Here is a 27315-nt window from a genome sequence, read left to right on the forward strand (position 1 = left end):
CTGCCCCAATAAGGGGTAATTATATCTTAGTTGGGATCAAGTACAGGTACTGTTTTATTATTACAGAGAAAAGGAATCATTTAACCATTAAATAAACCCAATAGGGCTGTTCTGCCCAATAAGGGGTAATTATATCTTAGTTGGGATCAAGTACAGGTACTGTTTTATTATTACAGAGAAAGGGAATCATTTAACCATGAAATAAACCCAATAGGGCTGTTCTGCCCCAATAAGGGGTAATTATATCTTAGTTGGGATCAAGTACAGGTACTGTTTTATTATTACAGAGAAAAGGGATCATTTAACCATTAAATAAACCCAATAGGGCTGTTCTGCCCCCAATAAGGGGTAATTATATCTAGTTGGGATCAAGTACAGGTACTGTTTTATTATTACAGAGAAAAGGGAATCATTTAAACCATTAAATAAACCCAATAGGGCTGTTCCGCCCCAATAAGGGGTAATTATATCTTAGTTGGGATCAAGTACAGGTACTGTTTATTATTACAGAGAAAAGGGAATCATTTAACCATGAAATAAACCCAATAGGGCTGTTCTGCCCCAATAAGGGGTAATTATATCTTAGTTGGGATCAAGTACAGGTACTGTTTTATTATTACAGAAAGGGAATCATTTAACCATTAAATAAACCCAATAGGGCTGTTCTGCCCCCAATAAGGGGTAATTATATCTTAGTTGGGATCAAGTACAGGCACTGTTTTATTATTACAGAAAGGGAATCTTTTAACCATTAAATAAACCCAATAGGGCTGTTCTGCCCCAATAAGGGGTAATTATATCTTAGTTGGGATCAAGTACAGGTACTGTTTTATTATTACAGAGAAAAGGGAATCATTTAACCATTAAATAAACCCAATAGGGCTGTTCTGCCCCCAATAAGGGTAATTATATCTTAGTTGGGATCAAGTACAGGTACTGTTTTATTATTACAGAGAAAAGGGAATCATTTAACCATGAAATAAACCCAATAGGGCTGTTCTGCCCCAATAAGGGGTAATTATATCTTAGTTGGGATCAAGTACAGGTACTGTTTTATTATTACAGAGAAAAAGGAAACCATTTTTAAAAATGTAAATTATTTGATTACAATGGAGTCTATGGGAGATGGCCTTTCCTTAATTCGGAACTCTCTGGATAATGGGTCTCCGGATAAGGGGTCTGATACCTGTATGAGCTTCTATACCACCACAACCCTTTAGCAGGGACTATCTGTGCCCCCCAAAGGCCCTAGTAGCCCCCAACTTTTTTCTGCTAATTCCCAGCTGCTGTCACTTACCTGCACTTACCTCTCACTATATACAGTGTATATACAATATAAAATGACAGTACAAGGCTGATTAGTAATGAATTCAGATTCACATAGAGGTCAGTCTGCATCAGAATTGGTTCATAATCAGCCCTGTAGCATCAGCTTCTTGTTTATTGCCAGTTTTCTCCCCACCGCTCCCATTCACACACACACACACACACACTGCCCTCTCAGATGTTTATTTGAACAAGTCCCATGCTTTCTCCCATGGAGCTTGATCTGCTGAGCAATGTATCAGCAGCCAGGCCTCCTACTGTTCAACCCACAGACATATGTACTCAGCACTCTGACAGTCACACTGCCTGCACCCTGAACATGTATGAATGTATAAATTTATTTATATAGTGCCGCAAGGGTACGCAGCGATGTACAATCTTACAATATACACAATTACACACATGGAGGACAAGTGTTATAATAAATAATTATATATAAATGCACAGGGAATAAGTGCCATGTGGTATGAGACACCGTAGGAAGGAGGTCCCTGCCCCGTAGAGCTTACAATCTAAGTCAAGCACTGCCTGCAAATAGAGTAGCTCCTGTGCGGCGTTTTACCCCCTGCCCCTACTGCCCACAGCATACACACAGCATTCAGGCCCTGGGCACTAAATGTAAAAAAAACAATAAATATGAAGGTATGGCTGGGAGAAACAAAGTCCCATGAGGTGTCGTCAAAAGAAATGCCATTCTTAGTACTTTTCCAGTATCCATTCATTCAAAAGTTGCAATCACTTTAAAGGGGAACCAAACACAACTTAAGCTTTTTAAAGAGTAAACATAATCTCAAGCGACATTAGCGACATAGCATTCGGAATGGTTAAACGTTAGGGGGGAAAAAATTTCAGTTCGGTATTCGGCGAATCCATCGGGGTGGGTTCGGCGCATCCCTAGTTAAAAAATATGCAGCCTTTTCATGATTTTTAATGTAATAATCTGGTTTGGAGCAGTTCCCTAAGCCCCACCCCCTGTTCCCTAAGCCCCGCCCCCTGTTCCCCTGCTGATCTGGGTGACTACTTTGTGACTCCAATAAAATTTAACAGTAGTCGCCTGTCCTCAGCCTACATCCTCCCAATCCCACAATCCCCTGCGGCACACGTGATGTCAGTGAGGTAAGGAACATCCCAGTGCAATGCATTGGGGGTTATGTAGTTCCTGCATGCTGTCTGTAAGCTGTGGGGAAGTTGTTACAATTTGTAACATCAGTGTTTTAGTCCCTCCTCCCCTGTCAGGATCTTTAAATGATGCAGAAAGAGAAGAACTGTTTTGCAGCTGGATTTCAGCCTATAAATGGGATTTATTCCTACTGTTTGCGGGAACAGATTACTGGGATAGGGATATTAGGGGTGTCTATTCAAAATTGTATTTTTTGGGTTTACATCCCCTTTAATGATCCCGGGGTCTCCTTACCTCTGGAGAAGTCCAACATCTCCCGGTGACTCCGGTCACAGCCCAACCTTGCGTGGCCTCAAACACTTGCAACATTCTGACAATTTGTAGTTGATATTCTTGCATTACCCTTTTAAGACCCTAATAATAGGTTTTTCTTCAGCGCTGTATTAGAACATTAAAGGCCATAAATTCCACAGTCACCTGTATTCATTTATAACTAATTTATTATGGAACATATCATAAACTGGCCCTGACAAGCCGGCCTCTTCTTAGCTATAAATCTGTTTCCACGTGTTTACTTAACTCGCACTGAAGTTCAAGAAAGGACCTCCGGTAAGAGGGGGGGGGGGCTGGCGATTAACCCTTTCCAGCCACTTGGACCTGCCGCACAGGTGTTAGTGTAATCACACGTTGGTGTTAAAGAGCTTGTTTCATGGGTGATTCTGCGTCGTGATTGGTGGGAATTAGTGATGGGCGAAATGTTTCACCAGGCATGGATTCGCGGCGAATTTCCGCGTTTCGCCATTGACGGATTGTTTTCTTGAAACAGATGAAAAAATTTGCCACGGAAAAAATCGCCGCACGTCCAAAAATTGTCGCGGGCGTCAAAAGAATAGCCGTACAACAAAATAATAGCCGCAGGCGACAAAATAATAGCCGTGCAACATAATAATAGCCGCGGGCGACAAAATAATAGCCGTGCGACAAAAAAATAGCACGGCGACAAAATAATAGCAACAGGCGACAAAATAATAGCCGTGCGACAAAATAATAGCCACGGGCGACAAAATAATAGCCGTGCAACATAATAATAGCCGCGGGCGACAAAATAATAGCCGTGCGACAAAATAATAGCCGCGGGCGACAAAAAAATAGCCGTGCAACAAAATAATAGCAACAGGCGACAAAATAATAGCAACAGGCGACAAAATAATAGCCACGGGCGACAAAATAAAAGCCGTGCAACAAAATAATAGCCGCGGGCGACAAAATAATAGCCGCAGGCAACAAAATAATAGCCGTGGGCAACAAAATAATAGCCGCGGGTGACAAAAGAATAGCCGCGGGGACCAAAAGAATAGTCGCGGGCGACAATTATATTTGCCGCACAACATTTTCGCCGTTTCACGGATCTTTTGAAAGATTCGCAAATTTTTCGGTGAAGTGAAACGGAACAGATTCGCTCATCACTAGTGGGAATGCAGCTCACAGGCCTACCCAGCATGCTCTTACTTCCAGGTCCCCAAAGATCCATTGGCCGGGGCGTCATAGAGGCAAACGGGTTAGGCAGGCCTCACTTTAAAGGAACAGTAACACCAAAAAATGAATATAAAATATAATTGCCCTGTACTGGGAAAAGTTGTGTTTGCTTCAGAAACACTACATTAGTTTTAGGGATGGACCAAACCCACTTTTTTGGGTTCGGCCGAACCCCAGAACCCACCCTGATGGATTCCCGAACCGATTGGGAAGAGTTGAAAATTTCTGCACGGCTAATTTTTTTTTCCCCCTACCACTTAACCCTTCTGCATGCTAATTAGCATATGGTAATGTATGCTAATTAGGATTCGGATTCAGTTCGGCCCGAATCCCAAACTGAATCAGGGATTCAGTGAATCCAAAATTAGTCTATAGAAACAAAACTATGTAGCTTTTAATTAAAATAAGGTTACATAGCAGATAAGCTCCGTAAAACACCATTGTATACTATAGAGCTTATCTGTTATTATGTAACCTGTGCCATTTAGCCTTATTTCAATTCAAAGGCTGCCCCCATAGCTACATAGCAGCTTTCTTTCTATAAACTATAATAGAGTTTCTGAAGCAAACACAACTTTCCCCAGTACATTATATTGTAATGACTTGAAATCACCTTCATTTTTGGTGTTACTGTTTCTTTAAGTGCCATTGTTACTATCTCTGTAGGAGATTGTTCCTTGGGGCGTATAGATTACACCCGACTTACACCCACATTAAGGACCACTATGAATTTAGGCCTTCACTAAAAGCACCAGATGATGCCTAGTCAACATAAGACCCTCTAACTTCTGCTGGAACTACTCCTAAGCCATTCTCTGTTGGGGGATGCTGGGAGATGTAGTTCCTAGACAGCTGGCCAGCCGCAGCTTACAGATCCCTGGGTCAGATTGTGGGGCAGTTCCGGCCACCTGTTACCCACTAACTGTTTTCTTAGACTACTGCGGGGGCTTTAGTGGGATCAGAGTGGAAATGATATGGAATTCTTGAGTGAAAGGTAAGCAAGCAGCTGACATCAACCAAGATTTTGCTCTAAAATGTGACAAAAAGCTTCACATTAAGGGGGTTGTTCACCTTCAAATTAACTTTTAGTATGCAACGCATTTTTTGTGGTTTTTCAGTTATTTAGCTCTTTGTTTAGCAGCTATGTGGTTGCTATGAGCTTATTTATCTTAGCAACCAGGCAGTGGTTTAAATAAGAGACTGGAATATGAATAGGAGAGGGGCTGAATGGGAAGATAAGCAATAAAAAGTAACAATAATAATACATGTGTAAGCTCACTGAGCAATAGGTTTTGACCACTGGGGGTCAGTGACCCCCCATGTGAAAGCTGGAAAGATATAGAAGTGGAAGGCAACTGTAATGGTGAACCACCCTCTTTAACTGCTGTTTTGTTTTATTATGGATTTAGAAATGTTGAGTCTAATGTTTTACAGTTGGGAGGTCCAACATATTCCCTTTCTGCTTTTGTTCAAGTGAAACCTGTAGCCTTTAATGTATCCTGTGGGTTACAGTCCAACAACAGCTTGGGAGACACACGAGGGATCTATGATAAAGAGCTATTGTACAGCGCTGCAGAAATAAATGTTAATAATAATAATGTTAATAATAATAAAGAGCTTATACAACATATGAATAGTGATGAGCGAATCTGTTCCGTTTTGCTTCGCCGAAAAATTCACGAATCCTTCAAAAGATCCACGAAACGGTGAAAAATTCGCGAAAGGGCAAAAATGTTGTGCGGCCCAAAACTATTATTTTGTCGCCCGCGGCTATTATTTTGTCGCACAGCTATTATTTTGTCGCCCGTGGCTATTATTTTGTCGCACAGCTATTATTTTGTCGCCCGAGGCTAGTATTTCGTCGCCCGCAGCTATTATTTTGTTGTACGGCTATTATTTTGTTGTACGGCTATTATTTTGTCGCACGGCTATTCTTTTGTCGCCCGCGGCTATTATTTTGTTGTACGGCTATTCTTTTGTCGCCCGAGGCTATTATTTTGTCGCCTGAGGCTATTATTTCGTCGCGTGGCTATTCTTTTGACGCCCGAAACTATTCTTTTTTGACGCCGGCGACAATTTTTGGACGTGCAGCGAATTTATCCGCGGCGAATTTTTCATCCATTTCGCGAAACAATCCTCCAATGGCGAAACGTGGAAATTCGCCGCAAATCCATGCCTGGTGAAACATTTCGCCCATCACTACATATGAACAACTCCCAGCATGCCCTGTATGTGCCAGGGCAGCTACTTCCTAGAGGTTGCAGTTGAAGACACTAATGTATAACTTGCCCTTGGGCCCAAGTCTTTGCATTATGTATCCCAGCATACCACAGGCAGCCTTTGACGGATAGTTAATGTAGTGGGATGCTGGGAGTTTTATTTTTACAACAGCCTGGGCCTCCTATAGCCTACCAATACCTGATATAGATTGTAAGCTCCATGGGGCAGGGACCTCCATCCTCTTGTGTCTTTGACTCTTATCTTATTGCAACTGTATCTTGTATTTATTTGTGTTTATTGTTATACTGTGTATTTATCTATTATTATCTTAATAACCCCGTTTGTATTCATGTATTCTACTGTACAGCGCTACGTACATAAGTAGCACTTTATAAATAAATATATACATACATATCTAGGATTGGTAGGACTGTAGTAAGGACTGTCATATTCTTATTTATTTTGTAGTTTAGCTCAAAGGGAAGAAGAGATCTTTCGTCTCCAGAGGGAAATTCATGCACTTGAGGAATCAAACAGGACATTGGAGGCTACAACTGCTGATCTGAGATTGGAGGCCGAGAAGAGCGGAAGGAAAATCAAAGGGTAAGTAGCTAAATGCTCCTGACTCATGGTAAATATATGTATATGTGTAAGTATGTATGTATTTATGTACTGTCTATGGGATTCTGCTCCCCCCAAGGGGATGGACGGGTGATATCTGTGTCTGTGGCTCCAATGTAACCGGAGCAGTTATCATGGCCATGACTTTTGCACATTTAGTTCCACCACAAGCATCAGGGCCAAAACTAGGGATGCTCCAGGTACCCCTTAAATTTATAAGAATAATATTATTATTTATATAAAGAATAGTGAATGTCTATAAGGAGCTTGAATACATGTATACAGTATGAAATATATATTTACAACCTATACAGCCAGTCAGTACATCAAAATGTCCTTCTCCACATTCCATCCAGCCCATTGCCTCTCTGACTGCCCTTCCCTGCTGCCCATTGTTTGTATGGTGCAGGCTTTTCCCTCCTCCTTTGTTTCCTACATTGCCAGCTCCTATTGTTGGCTAATAAGCTGACGCTCTGATGGCCTCATCCAATTCTAATCCTTTCCTTTTTATACCCACCCTGCTGTTACTTTAAAATGCTTTTCTCTTTGCTTTTCCCTGTGTACTCTTCAGCAGTTTATATTCTTATGACACAAATGGGGGTGGCAGGAAAGGGTTGGTTGCACAGTGGGGGGACTATTTCCAGTTTTTTATTCCCGAGTTACATTGATATAAGTGCACAGTGCTCATAGATAAGAGACCCAGGCAGGGCGCATAGCAGGACAGCCCCATACACAGCACCAGTGAATAATTGTAATTCCAGGGGGAACCAGGAAATGGTTATGAAGAAAACTCTCGTTGGCTAAGGACTGCAGCGGGCAATGGTTTAGGTCCCCACTTGGAGGATCTGCACAGGTTCCCTTTTTGATCCACACTATTGGATCAGCCTGCTTTGGCTAACTGATGTATAACAAGATTAATCCATAGCTTAAGGGCTGTTCTGCCCCCAATAAGGGGCAATTATATCTTAGTTGGGATCAAGTACAGGTACTGTTTTATTATTACAGAGAAAAGGGAATCATTTAACCATGAAATAAACCCAATAGGGCTGTTCTGCCCCCAATAAGGGGTAATTATATCTTAGTTGGGATCAAGTACAGGTACTGTTTTATTATTACAGAGAAAAGGGAATCATTTAACCATGAAATAAACCCAATAGGGCTGTTCTGCCCCAATAAGGGGTAATTATATCTTAGTTGGGATCAAGTACAGGTACTGTTTTATTATTACAGAGAAAAGGGAATCATTTAACCATTAAATAAACCCAATAGGGCTGTTCTGCCCCAATAAGGGGTAATTATATCTTAGTTGGGATCAAGTACAGGTACTGTTTTATTATTACAGAGAAAAGGGAATCATTTAACCATTAAATAAACCCAATAGGGCTGTTCTGCCCCCAATAAGGGGTAATTATATCTTAGTTGGGATCAAGTACAGGTACTGTTTTATTATTACAGAGAAAAGGGAATCATTTAACCATTAAATAAACCCAATAGGGCTGTTCTGCCCCAATAAGGGGTAATTATATCTTAGTTGGGATCAAGTACAGGTACTGTTTTATTACTACAGAGAAAAAGGAAATCATTTTTAAAAATTGTAATTATTTGCTTATAATGGAGTTTATTGGAGATGGTCTTTCCGCAATTCGGAACTTTCTGGATAATGGGTTTCCGGATAAGGGATCCCATACTTGTATTATATTTTTTAACACTAGAAGCATTTTTACATAAGTGATCCCCTTTGAATGGAACATAGGAGGTCCCTGTTTATAATCTGCAGAATAAATCAGGGGTTGGGTAGGCTAGTGGAGCTGAGCTCCAATAAAGGTGTTTAAGGCACCTCCTGAATTATCAACACCTCTGTCCCAGGGGAGACCTTGGGAGGGTTCACAAAGGGTGAAGAGACAGCCTAGAGAGTTCAAACAGAGGCTGCTGCGCAGAAGGCTGAGAGAGTTGTAAAGCATTAAACACTCTTTAGAAGTGACATTGAGAAAGAAGCTGGTAATCCCAATTGAACATATTAGACGCTTTTGTAAAGTTAACCCCAAGAGACCCATTTGTGAGGGATTTTACCATCTTCCACTGCTTTGCCTTGGGCATTAATAAGATTTTCTGAAGTCTTCAATCACTGCTCCTTCAGCTCCCCGTGTCCGGGCTTAAACACGCTTGAAAAATGAAGCACAGAAATAGTTGATTAAACCATTTGTAGCCGGGGAGGTCTGCAGACACCTTGACCATAGAGATTTGGTTTTAATGGGGAACAGAACTTTCCACTAAATAACTAGGTTGCTAAATAACACTAGTACCGGGGACTCAGAACTGCTGCTGTTGGTGGGAATTGAACTTTTATAGCAGCTGTCGGGCTACAGGTTGCTGAACATGACTAAAATATCTAATATTTTTCCATTATATGTACAGATATGGGACCCATTATCCAGAATGCTCGGGACCAAGGGTATTCCGGTTAAGGGGTCTTTCCATAATTTGAATCTCCATACCTTAAGTCTACTAAAAAATCAATAAACCATTAAATAAACCCAATAGGGCTGTTCTGCCCCAATAAGGGGTAATTATATCTTAGTTGGGATCAAGTACAGGTACTGTTTTATTATTACAGAGAAAAGGGAATCATTTAACCATTAAATAAACCCAATAGGGCTGTTCTGCCCCCAATAAGGGGTAATTATATCTTAGTTGGGATCAAGTACAGGTACTGTTTTATTATTACAGAGAAAAGGGAATCATTTAACCATTAAATAAACCCAATAGGACTGTTATGCCCCCAATAAGGGGTAATTATATCTTAGTTGGGATCAAGTACAGGTACTGTTTTATTATTACAGAGAAAAGGGAATCATTTAACCATTAAATAAACCCAATAGGGCTGTTCTGCCCCAATAAGGGGTAATTATATCTTTTTTGGGATCAAGTACAGGTACTGTTTTATTATTACAGAGAAAAGGGAATCATTTAACCATGAAATAAACCCAATAGGGCTGTTCTGCCCCAATAAGGGGTAATTATATCTTAGTTGGGATCAAGTACAGGTACTGTTTTATTATTACAGAGAAAAGGGAATCATTTAACCATGAAATAAACCCAATAGGGCTGTTCTGCCCCAATAAGGGGTAATTATATCTTAGTTGGGATCAAGTACAGGTACTGTTTTGTTATTACTGAGAAAAAGGAAATTAGTTTTAAAATTCTGAATCATTTGATTAAAATGGAGTCTATGGGCGATGGGCTTTCCATAATTCGGAGCTTTCTGGATAACGGGTTTCCGGATAAGGGATCCCATACCTGTATGTTGTCATTTTCGGAACTGTGTGCCACTGATAGGAGGAGACGTATATACGTACAGTTAAAGCTATTTTTCTTAAAAGAGGTTGTTCACCTTCAAATTAACTTTTAGTATGATGTAGAGTCTGCGTTTTCTAAGACAATTTGCCATTGGTCTTCATTTTTTATTATTTGCCGTTTTTGAGTTAGTTATCCAGTTTAACCTAGCAGCCAGGCAGTGGTTTGAAAGAGAGACTGGAATATAAATAGAGGAGGGCCTAAATAGAAAGACAATAAAACAATTGCCTCACTGTGCAATAGTTTTTTGGCTGCCGGGGTCAGTGACCCCCATTTGAAAGCAGCAAAGAGTCAGAAAAAGAAGGCAAATCATTAAAAAACTATGAAAAATAAAAAAATGAAGACCAGTTGAAAACTTGTTAAATATTAACCTGTAGGTGACCCACCCGTTTAAGGTAGACCTACATGGGCATACTGTATATAAGCTGCAGATTCGGCCCCTTCAGACCAATTTGGAAGCTTATCTGCCCGTGTATGGGACCCTCTGACAGACCTGCCCGGGCCATATCTAGATGAAAATCAATTACATCAGCAGTTTTGATTTTCCCATCGGATCAAGGCCTACATTGGCTCCTTAATGCCGCCCTCACCCTGACAGCCTGTATCCCCGTTGTTATGATCCAATCTATTGGCCCTAGGGCCAAACAATAGGATCAGCTCAATATCCCCCACCTTAGCTTTCCAAACAAGTGTACGTGTATGTATGTATAATGTATGTATCATGTATGTATAAAGTATGTATAATGTATGGATAATGTATGTATAATGTATGTATAATGTATGAGCAGCTCAAGATAAAGAAATAGACTTTAAATCCTAGCTTTCAGCTAGCCAGGGTGTAACACACACACAGGGGTTGCCCAGTGGCCCAATAAGACTGACATGGCTAACGGAAGAGACTTCTTTGGCACTGCAAGGGCATTGGTGCTACAGTTGACAGTTGGCTGCAAGTGGCAGCCTATGGAATATTGGGAGGTACCTGTTTGTGATCCCTCAAACTCAAGCATATTTGGAGATATACAGAAAAATGCCATTACACTCACCCTGCTCTTATGTTGGATATGTCCGAATGCACTGGTTTGGCCCATTATATTTTGTCTAGTGGCCAACCTCACTAAGGATTCTACAGATCTCCCATGAGCATGTGAGCACATTGCATCATGGGAGATATAGCCCCACATGGACCAGAACGTTTCCCATAGCTAATTAATTCTTGTGTTGTTCAATGAGAATCTGCAAAGACATGATTCCATGCTGTATCTTTTTGTCTCCTTGACTGTGTACAGGTTAGAGAAAGATATGGAAGCCGAGGGCAGACGTGGGAGAGCCGAGACACGGGAGCATGAACAATCAATGGCACAAATTCAACATCAACTGAAGGCAGAACAGAATAAAGTAGAGCAACTGGAGCAGTACAGACTGGGCTACGAGAAGCTTCGTGAAGGTGAGTGGAGCAACTTCAAGCTGGGGATAGGGCATTTAGTAACTGCTACGGATGGGACTACATAACCCACAATGCATTGCACTGGGATGTTCCTTTCCTTATTGACAACCCGTGTGCAGTGGGGGATTGTGGGATTGGGAGGATGCAGGCTGAAGGCAGGCTGAGGACAGGCGACTACTGTTACATTTACATTGATTTTCACAGTAGCCAGCCGGATCAGTAGGGGAACAGGGACAGGGCTGGAACTAGGGGTAGGCAGAAGAGGCACCTGTCTAGGGTGCAACGATTGGGGGTGCCAGGCAGGTGCCCCTCCTGCCTACCCCTAGTCTGTGCTCCTTTGTGGGGACAATGATTGGGGGGTGCCAGGGAGGAGCCCCACCTGCCTACCCCTAGTCTGTGCTCCCTTGTGGGGGCCATGTGGGGGGCGCAAGGCAGGAGCCCCTCTTGCCTACCCCTAGTCTGTGCTCCCTTGGGGCGGCAATGATTGGGAGGTGCCAGGGAGGAGCTCCACCTGTCTACCCCTAGTCTGTGCTCCTTTGTGGGGACAATGATTGGGGGGTGCCAGGGAGGAGCCCCACCTGCCTACCCCTAGTCTGTGCTCCCTTGTGGGGGCCATGTGGGGGGCGCAAGGCAGGAGCCCCTCTTGCCTACCCCTAGTCTGTGCTCCCTTGGGGCGGCAATGATTGGGAGGTGCCAGGGAGGAGCTCCACCTGCCTACCCCTAGTCCGCGCTCCCTTGTGGGGGCAACGATTGAAGGGCGCCAGGGAGGAGCTCCACCTGCCTATCCCTAGTCTGTGCTCCCTTGTGGGGCCAATGTGTGGGACACCGGGCAGGAGCCCCTCCTCCCTACCTCTAGTCCGCACTCCCTTGTGGGGGCAACGATTGGGTGGTGCCAGACATGAGCCCCTCCTGCCTACCCCTAGTCCACGCTCCCTTGTTGGGGCAATGTGGGGGGCGCGAGGCAGGAGCCCCACCTGCCTACCCCTAGTCCGTGCTCCTTTGTGGGGGCAATGTGGGGAAAGGTAAAGGGGCGCCGTGGCCGACTGGGTTGCCTAGGGCACCTGGTCGGCTTGTCCCACCCCTGAACAGGGGGTGGAGCTTAGGGAACTGTTCCAAAACATATTATTACATTAAAAATCATGATCAGGTAAGCAAATACAATCACTATGGGGTGCCAAGTGTTAGTGATTTAGTGTTTCCTTCTCCTTTTAGTGGGTATAGATCAGGCAGTGGTTTGTCAGTAGCTTCATTGTCCTGCCTTGGCAAGGAGTGATTGCCACACTGTGCCAACATGGCCTGCAGCGAACTGCCGATCAAACACCATAGTGTGCCCTATCCATTGGGCTGAGCTGTCACTGTGCCATGCTGTATCTCCACTAAACCCCACGCCGGTGTCGGTATTGGGCACCCTGTATGGGAGACGGGCGGCCGGCTCCGGGCTGTGGGCTTATTTCCAGAGACATTTTCTGTACCTCGGCAGATTGGAGTAGCCGATCATCCAATATTTATGCTTTCTCCTTCCAGCCGAGTCTAGAGGGAGCACATCGAGTGAAGTGGAAAAAAAAAATCCTTAATGCCGTTCCGTCTATAAAAACACACAAATATGGGAATTAACAGAAAGCTAATTTTATTTGTAAAGCCTCCAGGAAAACCAGCAATTAAAAACGAGGGCAAACGAAGGCGGCTTTGTACCTGGGAATTCGGTGTAGATTATTCTGCACCAGCGCCAAAGGGGTTAATCCGCATTGATGTCTCTGCAGCACCGAGAGTGACTGACAGCGGCCCAGCTGACCTTTTGTAGCGCCACTGAGCTTTAAAGGGGAACTAAGGCGTTCAATTATGTATTAGCTCAATTATTTATCTTTCGTCCTTTTGCCGCGTTAAGATCTTATTCTCCGCGCTCCTCTCGTTCCTCACTCGGCTAATGTCACGGTGGGCTTTAAACATCTTCATGGGGTCAAGCAAAAAGAGGCATCCCTACTGGTTGTACATTATTTTATACAAACCGGGGTAGGATTTGCACAGAAAGCTGCCAGCCGTCTCTCCAGCAGGGTTCTGATTGTACTCCTGCGAGTGCATAAATAAAGCACATTAACATGAGAACTAAAGGCGGCCACTAGGGAAAATATATCAAATAATAGGATATTGGCAAAACGGGTTTTACAAGACACAAATTGAACCTCATATAAGTTATGTGCAAGTTTGTGCGGTAAAGATCCTTCTAGAACAGCGGTTCTCAACCTGTCCCTTTGGGGGTCCAACGACCCTTTCACGGCAGTCGCCTAAGACCATCAGAAAACACATATTTCCGATGGTCTTAGGAATAATTTCATGGTTGGGGGTCAGCAAAACATGAGGAACTGTATTAAAGGGTTTAGACGGCATTAGGGAGGTTGAGAACCGCTGCTCTAGAGCCCGGCGGCGGGTCAGGTACCTGTGGGTTACCGGCAAGAAAAGAGGGTACCCTGTGGGTTGAGGATTTTCGGATATGGGTATAGATGAGGGTCGTGGGTTGGTCAGTGGGTCTTATCCATATTTCTTATACTATATTACCTAAATTAGCTATATTTTATCCCTTTTAAACATTTTTTTAAATGTTTTTTCTACCCCGCCCACTTCTGATGTCACTTCCGGTTTACAGCAACAGCATTTCCTGTTTAATGGTGGTCAGCAGGTCACTGATTATGTTGGGGGATAAGGCAGTTGCAGGTCAGGTAGAGGGTTGCGGATCTGGGTTGTGGGTTCCGGGCTGTGGCTCCAGGTCTCAAATATTGGTTTTTTCTAGTCCCCTCTAGGATTCCCACTTAGCTGGCACTATTGCGTACTCACACAACTTACCTTGACACTGGAATGGCAGTGGATGTGATATACTTGGACTTTACTAAAGCATGTGATACAGTACCGCACAGAAAGTTAATAAAATTGAGGAATATTGGCCTAGAACATAATATTTGTATTTGGCCAGAGAACTGGCTGAAGGATAGATCACACAGAGTGGGGGTAAATGGAACATTTTCTAATTGGGCCAGTGTGGTTAGTGGGTCAGTCCTTGGGCCTTTGCTTTTAAACTTGGAGGGGGGCATAGACAGTACTGTTTCTATTTTTGCTGATGACACTAAATTGGGCAAAACTATAAGTTCCATGCAGGATGTGCCGCTTTGCAGAGCGATTTGACAAAATTAGATAACTGGGCAGCAGACTGGAAAATGAGGTTCAATGTTGAAAAGTGCAAAGTTCTGCACTTTGGTAGAAATAATATAAATGCGAGTTATACACTAAATGGGAGTTTGTTGGGGTTATCCTTAATGGAGAAGGATCTGGGGTTTTTTGTAGATAACAAGTTGTCTAATTCCAGGCAGTGTCATTCTGTGGCTACTAAAGCAAATAAAGTGCTGTCTTGTATAAAAAGGGCATTGACTCAAGGGATGAAAACATAATTTTGCCTCTTTATAGGTCCCTGGTAAGGCCTCATCTTGAGTTTTGGGGGGCAGTGACAGTGAGTATGGAGGGCAGTGACAGTGAGTATGGGGGGCAGTGACAGTGAGTATGGGGGGCAGTGACAGTGAGTATGGGGGGCAGTGACAGTGAGTAGGGGGGGCAGTGACAGTGAGTAGGGGGGGCAGTGACAGTGAGTATGGGGGGCAGTGACAGTGAGTATAGGGGGCAGTAACAATGAGTATGGGGGGCAGTTTTGGGCTCCAGTCCTTAAGAAGGATATTAATGAGCTGGAGAGAGTGCAGAGACTGCAACTAAACTGGTAAAGGGGATGGAAGAGTAAAACTATGAGGTTAGACTGTCAGGGTTGGGGATGTTTTCTCTGGATGTTGGGAATGTTTTCTCTGGAAGAGTTGAACTTGATGGACTTTGGTCTTTTTCAACCCAACTTAACTAAGTAACCAGCCAGTGTAGGACTTGCCCACAAGGATACCAGGAAACCTCCCGTTGGGCCCAGGTGTCAGTGGGCCCTCCTGCTCCTGACCGTTTGGCCTGTTTCATGGCCATTCCCTATTTCTGAATGGGAAGAAAGAGGAGAAAAAGATGGAAGAATAGATGCTAGCATGTAAATAAAAGAGACTGGGAGAATAAGAGGTTGGGTGAGGAAAGGAGGAAAAATAATTTGGGGAGAGGGCCTCTGGTCTAAGGTTTTCTGGCGGGCCCCTGGGGTCCCAGTCCGACACTGTAACCAGCAGAGATACAGCAGCAGATACACTAGCACATATATATATATATATATAAACCAACTGAGATTCACCAGCGGAGAAACCCCCCCATGTGCCCAAGTTGCCAGAACTGCAAGTGGCTGGGCCCCCCGGGTTGAACTAAAAACAAATCCATTTGACACTAGTTTAGTCATTTTTTTTTCGTATCTCAGCCATTTTTCCCCCCTTGGGTAATAACATTTAGCGACGCGGCTTTTTGCACAAAACTTAATTTAGATCACAGTTCTTTTTGCTGTTGCCTATGTTCCTATTTACATATACGCATTCTTTTCTTTCAGCTTTCCGCTCCCCCCTGGCGAGGAAGAGGCAGAACGTGTTATCGCCAGTCTGGAAGGTTCCTGCCGGATTGCCGTCCCCTGCCCATCAGGCATGTTCTAGTCTTGGCGAGACGCGCTCGGCTGGGTGCTAAGCTGCCAGGGCCCAGGGGCCAGCCGCACATTCATACCCCGGGGCTGCTCCCTGCTTCGCTCTTCTCTACATCAAACTAATAACACTCCCCAAGTTAATTACATTGCCAATCGCTTGCTCTGACTGCAGATTTGCTCTGGCTCCGGCATTACTTCTTGTGTCATTTCAAGAGTGGCCCAAGAGGGTGTCAGGAAAGCAGATTTTAACCTCCTAGATTTTAAAGGAATAGTAACACCAAAAAAGTAAAAATGTTTTGAAGTAAATAAAATATAATGTACTGTTGCCCGCCACTAAAAAGCTGTGTGTTTGCTTCAGAAAGACTGCTATAGTTACCTGTAGCCATTCAAGCTGGAAAAAAAAGACACAGGTTACATAGCAGATAACAGAAAAGCTCTGTAGAATACAATGGGAATCTACAGAGCTAATCTGTGTTTGCACTGTAACCTGCGCCTGCTTGAATGGCTGCCCCCGGGGCTTTGTTTATATAAACTATAGTAGGGTTTCTAAAGCAAACACAGTCTTTACCTGTGCAGGGCAAGAGAACATAATATATTAATTACTTTGCTAAAGTGTCATTTTTTTGGTGTCACTTTTTAGCTGCAGAAATACTGGATGCAAAAAGACACACCTTCAGTGTGTTATAGAATGAGCAATTCTTAGCAACTGGTCTTCATTTTGTATAGTTATTGAATTATTTGCCTTCTTCTTTCAACTCTTTCCAGTTTTTAAATGGGGGTCACTGACCCCGGCAGCCAAACCCTATTGCTCTGTGAGGCTACAGCTTTATTGTTATTGTTATATTTTATTACTTATCTTTCTATTCAGGCCTCTTCTATGTATATTTTCACTCACACCACTTCTTGGTTGCTAGGGTAGTTTGGACTCTAGCAACCAGATAACTGGAGAGCTGCTGAAAAAAAAAGCTTAATAATTCAAAAACCACACATAATAAAAAATGAAGACCAATTGCAAAAAGTCTCCCCCTTTAAATTGCCACTCGTTCTTGGTTGTGCCCATCTATACATGACTGTGCACCAATTTAACTACGTACGCGCTGCTCCGTCCCCCCCAAGTACAAGCTGTGTGCATTGGTTTTTATTTTACTGCATAGATCTGTGTGTTTTTGGTATCTGATGCAAAGTTTCACCCTTGATTGTGGTGGTCCGAATATTTGCTTTCCTTTTGTAAGTTTGCCTTTATGTCTTTTATTTTTCCAGGCTCATATCTTATCCTACCTGCAGACCACAAGGCATCTCCATCAGCAGCTGCTCCACGTTCGGAACCAAGTCATGGATGGTCAGTTGGGGGGCTAGACATAGGGTGTTAGGGCTGCGAGAGATGTAAAAATCCCATCAGAGCAAGGGGCTCATCAGTTTGTTGATGTGGTCCTCATCCCGAAGGCCGCGCACACACTTTATTCTTTACTTTTTTGCCTTTTTGGCGCCATTTTGGTTTTCCACTGAAGAAGAACACTGTGCACCAAACATTGGATTTTTTTTCCAATAAAACCTTTTTTTTTTCTTTTGTACTAGGTCCCTAGTATATATATATAGTATATATAGTATATACTTACACAGCCCTACAAGTGTAGGTGTAACAATATGCAAGGAAATTAAATGATATGGGTCAGTCATGGGCAGATGCTGTAATACTCTACTCCCTGTATTCCATTAGCATGATCCGGAAGAGCCCAAAGATCAGGTTAATCCATTATCGCCCACATGGGTAGGTGGTGTAATCAAGGTGGGCATATTGGGGGAATATCAGCTTATTTGGCGACCTCAACAAATGAGTGGATCTTTCTATGTATGCCCAGCTTAAAGCTGGTGAGGTCCCGAAATGAGCAGATCTTTCACCTATATGTCTGCCTTGAAGGGGGCAATATCGGGCTGACCTCAACGATGGTATGCAGGCTGTTGGCACAAGGACAGAATCAATGAACGGATGCAGCCCTTGATCCAATATCAAAATCATACTTGCCCAATCTCTGCCTGATTTTTACTCAGATATTGGTCAGGCAGATCTGTTGGATGGCACCATACACGGCCCAATAAGCTGCCGACTCAGTCCGGAAGGAGCAAGTAAAAAGCCACCATAGGTGGCCATACATGGGCTTATAAAAGCTTTTTACTTGCTCCTTCCGAACCGAGTCGGCAGCTTATTGCCCTTCAGCTCTTGTTAAATTAAAGCTTCTAGAATGCCGCATAAAGCCGAATTTGGTTTGGGCTTCTTAGAGTTATAGTTAAACAACTGCTGCTATTAACATTAATAACAATACTTTGTGTGATTTGCTCCTTAGGTTTCATGGCAGTAGCAATATGTGCCGACTTTTGGTAGCAGGTCACATCTTTAAATGGCCCCGGACAAAGTTGCTGCCTGCCTAGTGCAGTAGGAGTTTGTATAATACACACAAGTGTATCTGTAATGGGCAGCGCTGCTGGATTCCTGCTGTCTTATGTGCAGGGGATTCATAATACAGGCTCGTTTATTGTTATCACTGTTTTGTAATTATCTTCTGAAAATTAAAATACTTGAGGGAGCTTTAGTAATGCTGAAACTAATATCTTCCCCGCAGACTTTGACTCCTTCCTCGAGACGCAGTTCCATGCAAAAGGCAAGTCCAAGGCAGAGCCGAACGAAGAGGTACAATATGGAAATAAACCATGGATACTGAGTGCCATATATATATATATATATATATACATAAAGTACCGCACACACAGGAACTTTATTCTTTTTTTTGTAGTGTTTGTTTATAGTGGTTTCTAAGGTTCTGTGTTTATTGTGACGCCATTTTTGGCACCATTTTGGTTTGTCCTGGAACTAGGGGTAGGCAGAAGAGGCAGCTGCCTAGGGTGCAACGATTGGGGGGCGCCAAGCAGCAGCCTCTCCTGCCTACCCCTAGTACAGTTTGCCCCGATTCGTATCGCGCCGCTGTGCGATGTAGCGGTGCAGGAGCGAGGTAGCCGACCGGGTTGCCTAGGGCGCCCAGTCGCATCGGCCCGCCCCTGCCCTGAAGAAGAACACTGTGCACCAAACGTTGGATTATTTTCAATAAAACCTTTTTTTCTTTTGTACTAGGTCCCTGTGTGTGCGGTACTCTTTCTATACATTTTTATTTTTGACCTGTATCTAGGGTTATGCTCCACTATATATATATATATATATATATATATATACTTACACAGCCTTACCAGTGTATGTGTAACAATATGCAAGGAAATTATATGATATGGGTCTGTGGCTCAGTCATGGGCAGATGCTGTAATACTCTGCTCCCTGCAATGTACAGGGGCTCTGAGTAAAATCCTATTTCCTGATATAATAACCCCCTCCATGCATTTCCATAGACCACTCTATTGCTCTGCAGTGTTCATGGATTTAGGAGGGGGCATAGTTATAGCAGTACAGAATTTTGGCTTTGTTACAACTGGAACATTTAATAAAAGTGATTGTGTGCCCTTCCATAGAGAGAAAGTGAGGCTGCATTAATGCCTTACTGCATTAAACAGACTCACCTCACTGATGGCTGTTCCTTCTCATTCTAAAACTCACATTCAGCCTCAAAATTGTAGGGTAAAGCCCTAAAAATAACGAAGGGGAGGATGTTCTGAACATGAAATAGTTACAGGCACCAATCGTACTGAAGTGACTCCTATTGTAGACCCCCCCCATGGATATTGTCCAATACACAACAAAAATTATTGGGACCGAAAATGGGACAAAACCAAAGGACGTCAACCCCAAAAATAATTCTTTGCCCAATAAAAGAAAACACAATTCCAAGCTACTGCACAATGTTAATTTTTAGTGCTGAAAAGGTTATTAGTAAATGTAATTGCTGTTGAAAGCAGCATTGGCTGAACTACTGGTTGTTACTTTTTAAACAATGTTGCAAAGCTCAGTCTCCTCCAGCGAGTCAGGTCTGTCAGGCTGCTGCCTTGTGTTACAGTGTTTCATAAGCCAGAGCCCCCGGGGCAGGGAATAGAAAAGGAAAGGCAAAAACTACTTCTAATATTTATATATTATACAGTACATACAAATAAGTGAAAAACCATTGCTAATATGTAATGCAGGTATATTGCAAAGTTGCTAAGAATGATGTTTTCTTATATTAGGCAAAAAAATATATTATAAATTATATAAAGCTGCTCTGACAGTGACGACATGCATTCTTTGCTAAAAACAAACTCAGGATTGTTGTCTCATATTTAACAGATAGAAGAGACAAAGAAGAATTTCCTCAGCACCATGAAGGAAATTTCTACCGAGTTGTCCCTGCTGAGTCGGCAGAGGGAAAGCCTGGAGCAGAAAGTCGCTGGATCTGGGATCCCTTCCCAAGAGGTCAGAGATTGGGGTAATGTGTGTGCTTAGAACTGGGCAGAGCATCAAGCGCATGTAATGAACTCTGTAGGAAATTGATGGGGTGTCTCTCCCTGCCTGATGTGTTTCATTTCATGAATAGGCCGGTGGCCAGATGCAGAGATACAGTGAGGAGCTTGCAGTGCGCAGATCTGTGGGACTGCTGCACACAATGTACCTCCTGTGCAAGAGTTAAGGTGGCCATACTCGCTAACATCTGCTCGCTTGGTGAGGTCGCCAACCGAGCGGATCTTCTCCCAACATCCCCTACGGGTGGGCGATATTGGGAGAATTTGGGCGAATTCGGTCGTTTGGCCCCCAAATTATAACGACTGTTAAGGGCGCAGTCGGTTCGGGGACCGCATCAACGAGCCGATGCAGTCCCCGATCTGACTGAATTTTTTAACCTGCCCTATCGATATCTGCCCGATTTCAGGCCAGATGTCGGCCGGGCAGGCCAGCCGTTATTTACCCTACACGGGCCGATAAGCTGCTGAATCGGTCTAAGGGACCGTTATCAGCAGCTACGTTCGGCCCGTGTATGGCCACCTATACACCTCCCGATATCGGGCTAATTTGGTTGTTTGGCCCTGGGGCCAAATGATCGAATCAAAAGGATGGGTATAGGTGTCTGTGAGTCCAGGGGCCGTATCAACGAGCCGACACGGTCCCCGATCTGACTACAAATCAAACCTGCCGATCAAGACCAATTTTGGACAGGCAGGCCCGTTGTTGCCCGATAAAGGCACCGATAAAGTGACAAAACGGTCTAAAGGTGGCCACACACGTGACGATTTTAGATCTTTCGTGCGACCATCGGTCGCCACTAACATTCAGGGCTGAAACGGCAGATAAGGAGAAACAATTGGATTTCTACCTCTTTCTGCCGATTCAGCCCTGAAGGCAGATTTTGCTCAGGCGCCTTCTATGGCGCCCAATCAGAATCTTTTAACTGGGCCGATCGGTGAGTCGACCGATATCAGCAGCCTCCTGCGATATCGGTCGACTCGCCGACTTGCCATACACACAACGAATATCGTACAAAACGGGGTTCCCTACAATATCATCGGTGCGTGTATGGCCGGCTTAAGGGACCGGCAGCTAGAATCAGTCCCTGTATGGGCACCTTTACTATACCTATACCCACTTAGTAAATAATGGAAGAAAAAACATATCAGCATTTACAATACCCAGTGAGCTAAAGGGGTTGTTCAACTTTAAATAAACATTTAGTATGATGTAGAGAGTGATATTCTCCAAACTATTCAACAATTATTGAAATAAAAAAACTACAAAGAATAAAAAATGCAGACCAATTGCAAATTGTCTCAAAATATCACTCTCTACGTCATACTTAATGTTAACTCCTTTTAAAATGCCTTTATTATCACAATAACAACGTTTCAGACCTAATTGGCTCTTTATCATCAAGCTGAACCATTTGGAATAAAAGGGGCCTCCAGTCTTACTCACATTGTCCTTTTGCTGCTAATGCCATGAAATATTAAATCTGTAGTTACACATGACGACCATATGCTTTAAAGTTAAAAAAAGGCCATAGTTCTTTCTTTATATAGAACCCCAGCCAGATATGGGATTATTCTCCATTGAAAAGCTTCTCTGGATGTGCCGTATTGAAACAAACCCACTATAAGGGATATTACTGGGGGGGATCATTTTTATTGCCTTTCTTTCTGCAACATCCTGCTGCCAAGTGTGAGTATTACTGCAATCTATGTGATATTCCAAATCAGAGCAGGATTCCCCTCCATATAAATGTCCCGTCCAGCTGGGGATGCACTTGCTTTGAAGATGAATGAATGCGGGTCGGAAATAACAGACATCAAAACACTATTTGTATTGGGAAATATAAGTTATTATATTTACTGTAAATGATAAGGATATTAGCAGTCACTGAGGGGTTCTGTGCCCATATAAAGGCACAAGGCTGCAGGCTGAGTTATACAGGGAACTCTGAGTATCACTTATGTATTATAAGGGATAATGTACCCCCTACTGTAAATGATAAGGATATTAGCAGTCACTGAGGGGTTCTGTGCCCATATAAAGGCACAAGGCTGCAGGCTGAGTTATACAGGGAACTCTGAGTATCACTCATGTATTATAAGGGATAATGTACCCCCTACTGTAAATGATAAGGATATTAGCAGTCACTGAGGGGTTCTGTGCCCCCCATATAAAGGCACAAGGCTGCAGGCTGAGTTATACAGGGAACTCTGAGTATCACTCATGTATTATAAGGGATAATGTACCCCCTACTGTAAATGATAAGGATATTAGCAGTCACTGAGGGGTTCTGTGCCCATATAAAGGCACAAGGCTGCAGGCTGAGTTATACAGGGAACTCTGAGTATCACTCATGTATTATAAGGGATACTGTACCCCCTACTGTAAATGATAAGGATATTAGCAGTCACTGAGGGCTTCTGTGCCCCCCATATATAGGCACAAGGCTGCAGGCTGAGTTATACAGGGAACTCTGAGTATCACTCATGTATTATAAGGGATAATGTACCCCCTACTGTAAATGATAAGGATATTAGCAGTCACTGAGGGGTTCTGTGCCCCCCATATAAAGGCACAAGGCTGCAGGCTGAGTTATACAGGGAACTCTGAGTATCACTCATGTATTATAAGGGATAATGTACCCCCAACTGTAAATGATAAGGATATTAGCAGTCACTGAGGGGTTCTGTGCCCCCCATATAAAGGCACAAGGCTGCAGGCTGAGTTATACAGGGAACTCTGAGTATCACTCATGTATTATAAAGGAATTCTGAGGCATTTAAAAACATTTAGGAGTTTAGATCTCTGTACTGTAGAGTTGCAAGGAGATACAAATAAATGCATTATTTTATAGCTATACTTTTCACTTTTCATCTATTGCTCTTTCGTTGCTTTTGGTTTTATATTTTTTATAAAACCATTAGTTTTCTATTTTGTTTCAGAAATGATTCTGGTTCAGGCAGGGACAATGTAGAAGTGTAGTTCTCCCACCTTCTGGAGGAAACAGAGCATTGTAGGTCCCGGAAAGTAAACACTGGGAACCCCTTTCCCAAGGGAGACTAACATAGTGATATTTATTGTAGCACCAATGTGAGTTAAATGAGTTTAATATTATGTTGTTGCCATAAATTACTGCACTAAACTTTGTTAGTACCAATCTGAGCATTCACTCCTTGTGCCTCTCATTTGGATCAGTGTCATTTTGATGATTGGCTGATCACTCACAAACTGCTATCATACTGCTCCCCATTGGCTGCTAGGCTTCTTATCTTATTGTTGGTGGAAACACAATAGGAGGGCTGTGAGCAGTCATGGGGAGATGTGTGGCTAGGCAGCTTGAGAGGCAATGGCAGCTTAGGCAATGATGGTGGCCATACAGCTGCTGATTCGGCTCCTTTAAACCTATTCAGTAGCTTATCTGCCCCTGTATGGGGACCCCAAACATGCCTATCCTACCCATAACTGGCCCCAAATTGGGCAGATGTCGGTCAGGCAGGTTTTATTCTCCCGTCAAATCAGGGACCACATTGGCTCCTCACTCTGACAGGTCTTAAGATGGGTGAGGTATGAGGTAGAGGGTAATATTCTGAGACAGTTTGCAATTGGTCTGTTCAGCAGCTCTCCAGCTTGAAGTTTCAGCAGCTATCTGGTTGCTAGGGTCCATATTACCTTAGCAATCAGGCAGTGATTTGAACGAGAATCTGGTATATGAATAGGGGAGGGGTTGAATAGAAAGATAAGGAGTACAAAGTAACAATAACAATAAAACTGGAGCCTCACAGAGCAATAGGCTTTTGGCTGCCGGGGTCAGTGACCCCCCCATTTAAAAACGAGTTAAAAAAAATAATGAAGACCAAATGAAAACTTTAGTGATATTCCCATTAGTGCCCAAAGAGCCGTGCTGAATATTTATAGGCCTTTATTGAGCAGATAATAACTATATCCTCTCTCTCTATAAATAATCGAGTGATTCCCTCCATTACCCGGGTCCGTAAGTCTGGATTTTTTTTTCCTGGTGCTCAGGGGTTAATGTGAAATCGAACCCCCCCCCACCCCAATATTTCACATGGCATTGACTGGCAGATGTTGAAAGAGAAAAAGCCTTTGTGCCTATTCTCATATACAGATCAGTGTCTGTAGCAGCTGTGTATCTAATATCCCCCCCTCCCGCCCCCCCTGTGAGTGCAAATTGCACCTTGCAGGGCAGGAACGCGGCGGAGCCCCCACGGGAGTCGTCTGTGAGGAGTAAACTGCTAGTTTGAGGGCAAGCTACGACTTGTGCGCTACAGAAATGACTCTGATTGGGGGTGAGCTCCCAGGATCCAGGAAAACATCTCTGTATGGGAACCGAACAGCTCGCAGGAAAAACCGCTTGCGCCTGGGGAGGCACCTTTATAACACCATTTGGGTGTGTGCAGCTGCTAAAGGGCTTTTACAGTCTATTGAGGTGTTAAATTTGGCCATAATTACACCGTACAGTGTATACAGATGCAACGTTATTAACCTGTTCTGTGCTGGGGAAGAGACGTGTTGTGCACAAAGCTTTGTGCTCGAGGCACCCTATATAGATAGGTCCCATAGAACAGATATCTGTGAGCGTGGCACCCATGGGTTCGTGCCCAAGCTATATAGTCAATAATGTACCCCCTGTTGGATAATATAGGGATATGAGAAGTCACCTTGGAGTTCCATGACCTGTATAAAAGCACAAGGCCGAAAATTATAAATAAATTATAACAAAATTATACTGTTATTTTTACTCGAGTTAAAATGAGTCTTTGCTCTGTCAGCCTGAGACCAACACATTGGGTGAAAGAGCCCAGACATTGGGTGAAAGAGCCCAGGCATTGGGTGAAAGAGCCAGACATTGGGTGAAAGAGCCCAGACATTGGGTGAAAGAGCCAGACATTGGGTGAAAGAGCCAGACATTGGGTGAAAGAGCACAAACATTGGGTGAAAGAGCACAAACATTGAGTGAAAGAGCCCAGACATTGGGTGAAAGAGCCAGACATTGGGTGAAAGAGCCAGACATTGGGTGAAAGAGCACAAACATTGGGTGAAAGAGCACAAACATTGGGTGAAAGAGCACAAACATTGGGTGAAAGAGCACAAACATTGAGTGAAAGAGCCCAGACATTGGGTGAAAGAGCCCAGACATTGGGTGAAAGAGCCCAACACATTGGGTGAAAGAGCCCAGACATTGGGTGAAAGAGCCCAACACATTGGGTGAAAGAGCCCAGACATTGGGTGAAAGAGCCCAACACATTGGGTGAAAGAGCCCAGACATTGGGTGAAAGAGCCCAACCATTGGGTGAAAGAGCCCAGACATTGGGTGAAAGAGCCCAGACATTGGGTGAAAGAGCCCAAACATTGGGTGAAAGAGCCCAAACATTGGGTGAAAGAGCCCAGAAATTGGGTGAAAGATCCCAGACATTGGGTGAAAGAGCCCAAACATTGGGTGAAAGAGCCCAGACATTGGGTGAAAGAGCCCAGACATTGGGTGAAAGAGCCCAAACATTGGGTGAAAGAGCCCAAACATTGGGTGAAAGAGCCCAGACATTGGGTGTAAGAGCCCAGACATTGGGTGTAAGAGCCCAGGCATTGGGTGTAAGAGCCCAGACAACAAGGAGTGAATGGAGAGAAAGTATAGAGAGTGGGAAGCAAATAGTTCCACAGAGAGAAACCACAGAGAGAAAGAACAGGGTAAAGGTGGCCATACACTTTGCTTTGTGAGGTCGCCAAGCGAGGGGATCTTCTCCCGATATCCCCACCTACGGGTGGGCAATATCGGGTGAATTCAGGCCAATTCGTTTGTTTGGCCCTGGGACCATTAGAAAGCCGGTAATAGGTGCAGTCGCTTTGGGGACCGATCTGAATACATTTTTTAACCTGCCAATTTCAGGCCAGATGTCGGTCGGGCAGGCTCGTCGTTTGTGCCCCTACATCATCAGCTACAATCGGACCACCTTAAAGCATCATGGGAAGTTTAATGGAAGTCATTATAGCAAGTTTAGAAGAACAAATTTGATATCATCATCAGGAGGAGATAGGAAGCCTTATGGAAACGAAGAAGCAGTAGACTGTCGATTTTTTTTTACTTAAATATAGTAAGATGTAGTAACATAGTAAGTAAGGTTGAAAAAAGACATACGTCCATCACGTTCAACCATAATGCCTATATATAACGTGCGTAACTGCTATTTGATCCAGAGGAAGGCAAAAACCCCATCTGAAGCCTCTCTAATTTGCCGCAGAGGGGAAAAAATTCCTCCCTGACTCCAAGATGGCAATCTGACCCATCCCTGGGGCAACTTGTTTAAGAGCTATCTCCCATACCCCTGTATTCACTCACTTGCTAAATACCCACCCAACCCCTTCTTAAAGGTATATAATGTATCAGCCATGTTATATGGGTAGGGGGGCCCTGAAGATATGTTGGGCCACAAAGGAGGACTTAATAGACGGTGCGCCAACGAGGCCAAACACAGAGTACATAAAGCAAAATGAAGTCTCTATAGAAAGGCCAGACACCTGCTGGAACAGAGGAATCCAATCTGACAGCAATTAGGGGGCTGTTAACGAGCAAAGCCGGCTCAGCGGTGAGCAGCGAATGAGAGGTTAGCAATTATAGGCAATGATAAAAGTGCTGAGAACTTCACAGGAAAGGTTAACGATCC

General features: G+C 43.6%; 1 protein-coding gene across 2 annotated transcripts in view; it reads left to right on the forward strand.

Moving 5' to 3' along the window:
- The window catches only part of LOC101730242, a 107758-nt gene that overhangs the window by 12702 nt on the left and 67741 nt on the right, over positions 1 to 27315 (forward strand). For both annotated transcript variants that reach the window (XM_031906238.1, XM_018089891.2), the window contains exons 6-11: positions 6671 to 6805; positions 11464 to 11621; positions 16120 to 16208; positions 17467 to 17545; positions 18825 to 18892; positions 20468 to 20593. In XM_031906238.1, the coding sequence (XP_031762098.1) occupies positions 6671 to 6805; positions 11464 to 11621; positions 16120 to 16208; positions 17467 to 17545; positions 18825 to 18892; positions 20468 to 20593 (655 nt within the window). The remainder of the gene's footprint in view (positions 1 to 6670; positions 6806 to 11463; positions 11622 to 16119; positions 16209 to 17466; positions 17546 to 18824; positions 18893 to 20467; positions 20594 to 27315) is intronic.

The sequence above is a fragment of the Xenopus tropicalis genome, chromosome 7 (genome assembly GCF_000004195.4).
Source record: "Xenopus tropicalis strain Nigerian chromosome 7, UCB_Xtro_10.0, whole genome shotgun sequence".
Taxonomy (NCBI): Eukaryota; Metazoa; Chordata; class Amphibia; order Anura; family Pipidae; genus Xenopus; species Xenopus tropicalis.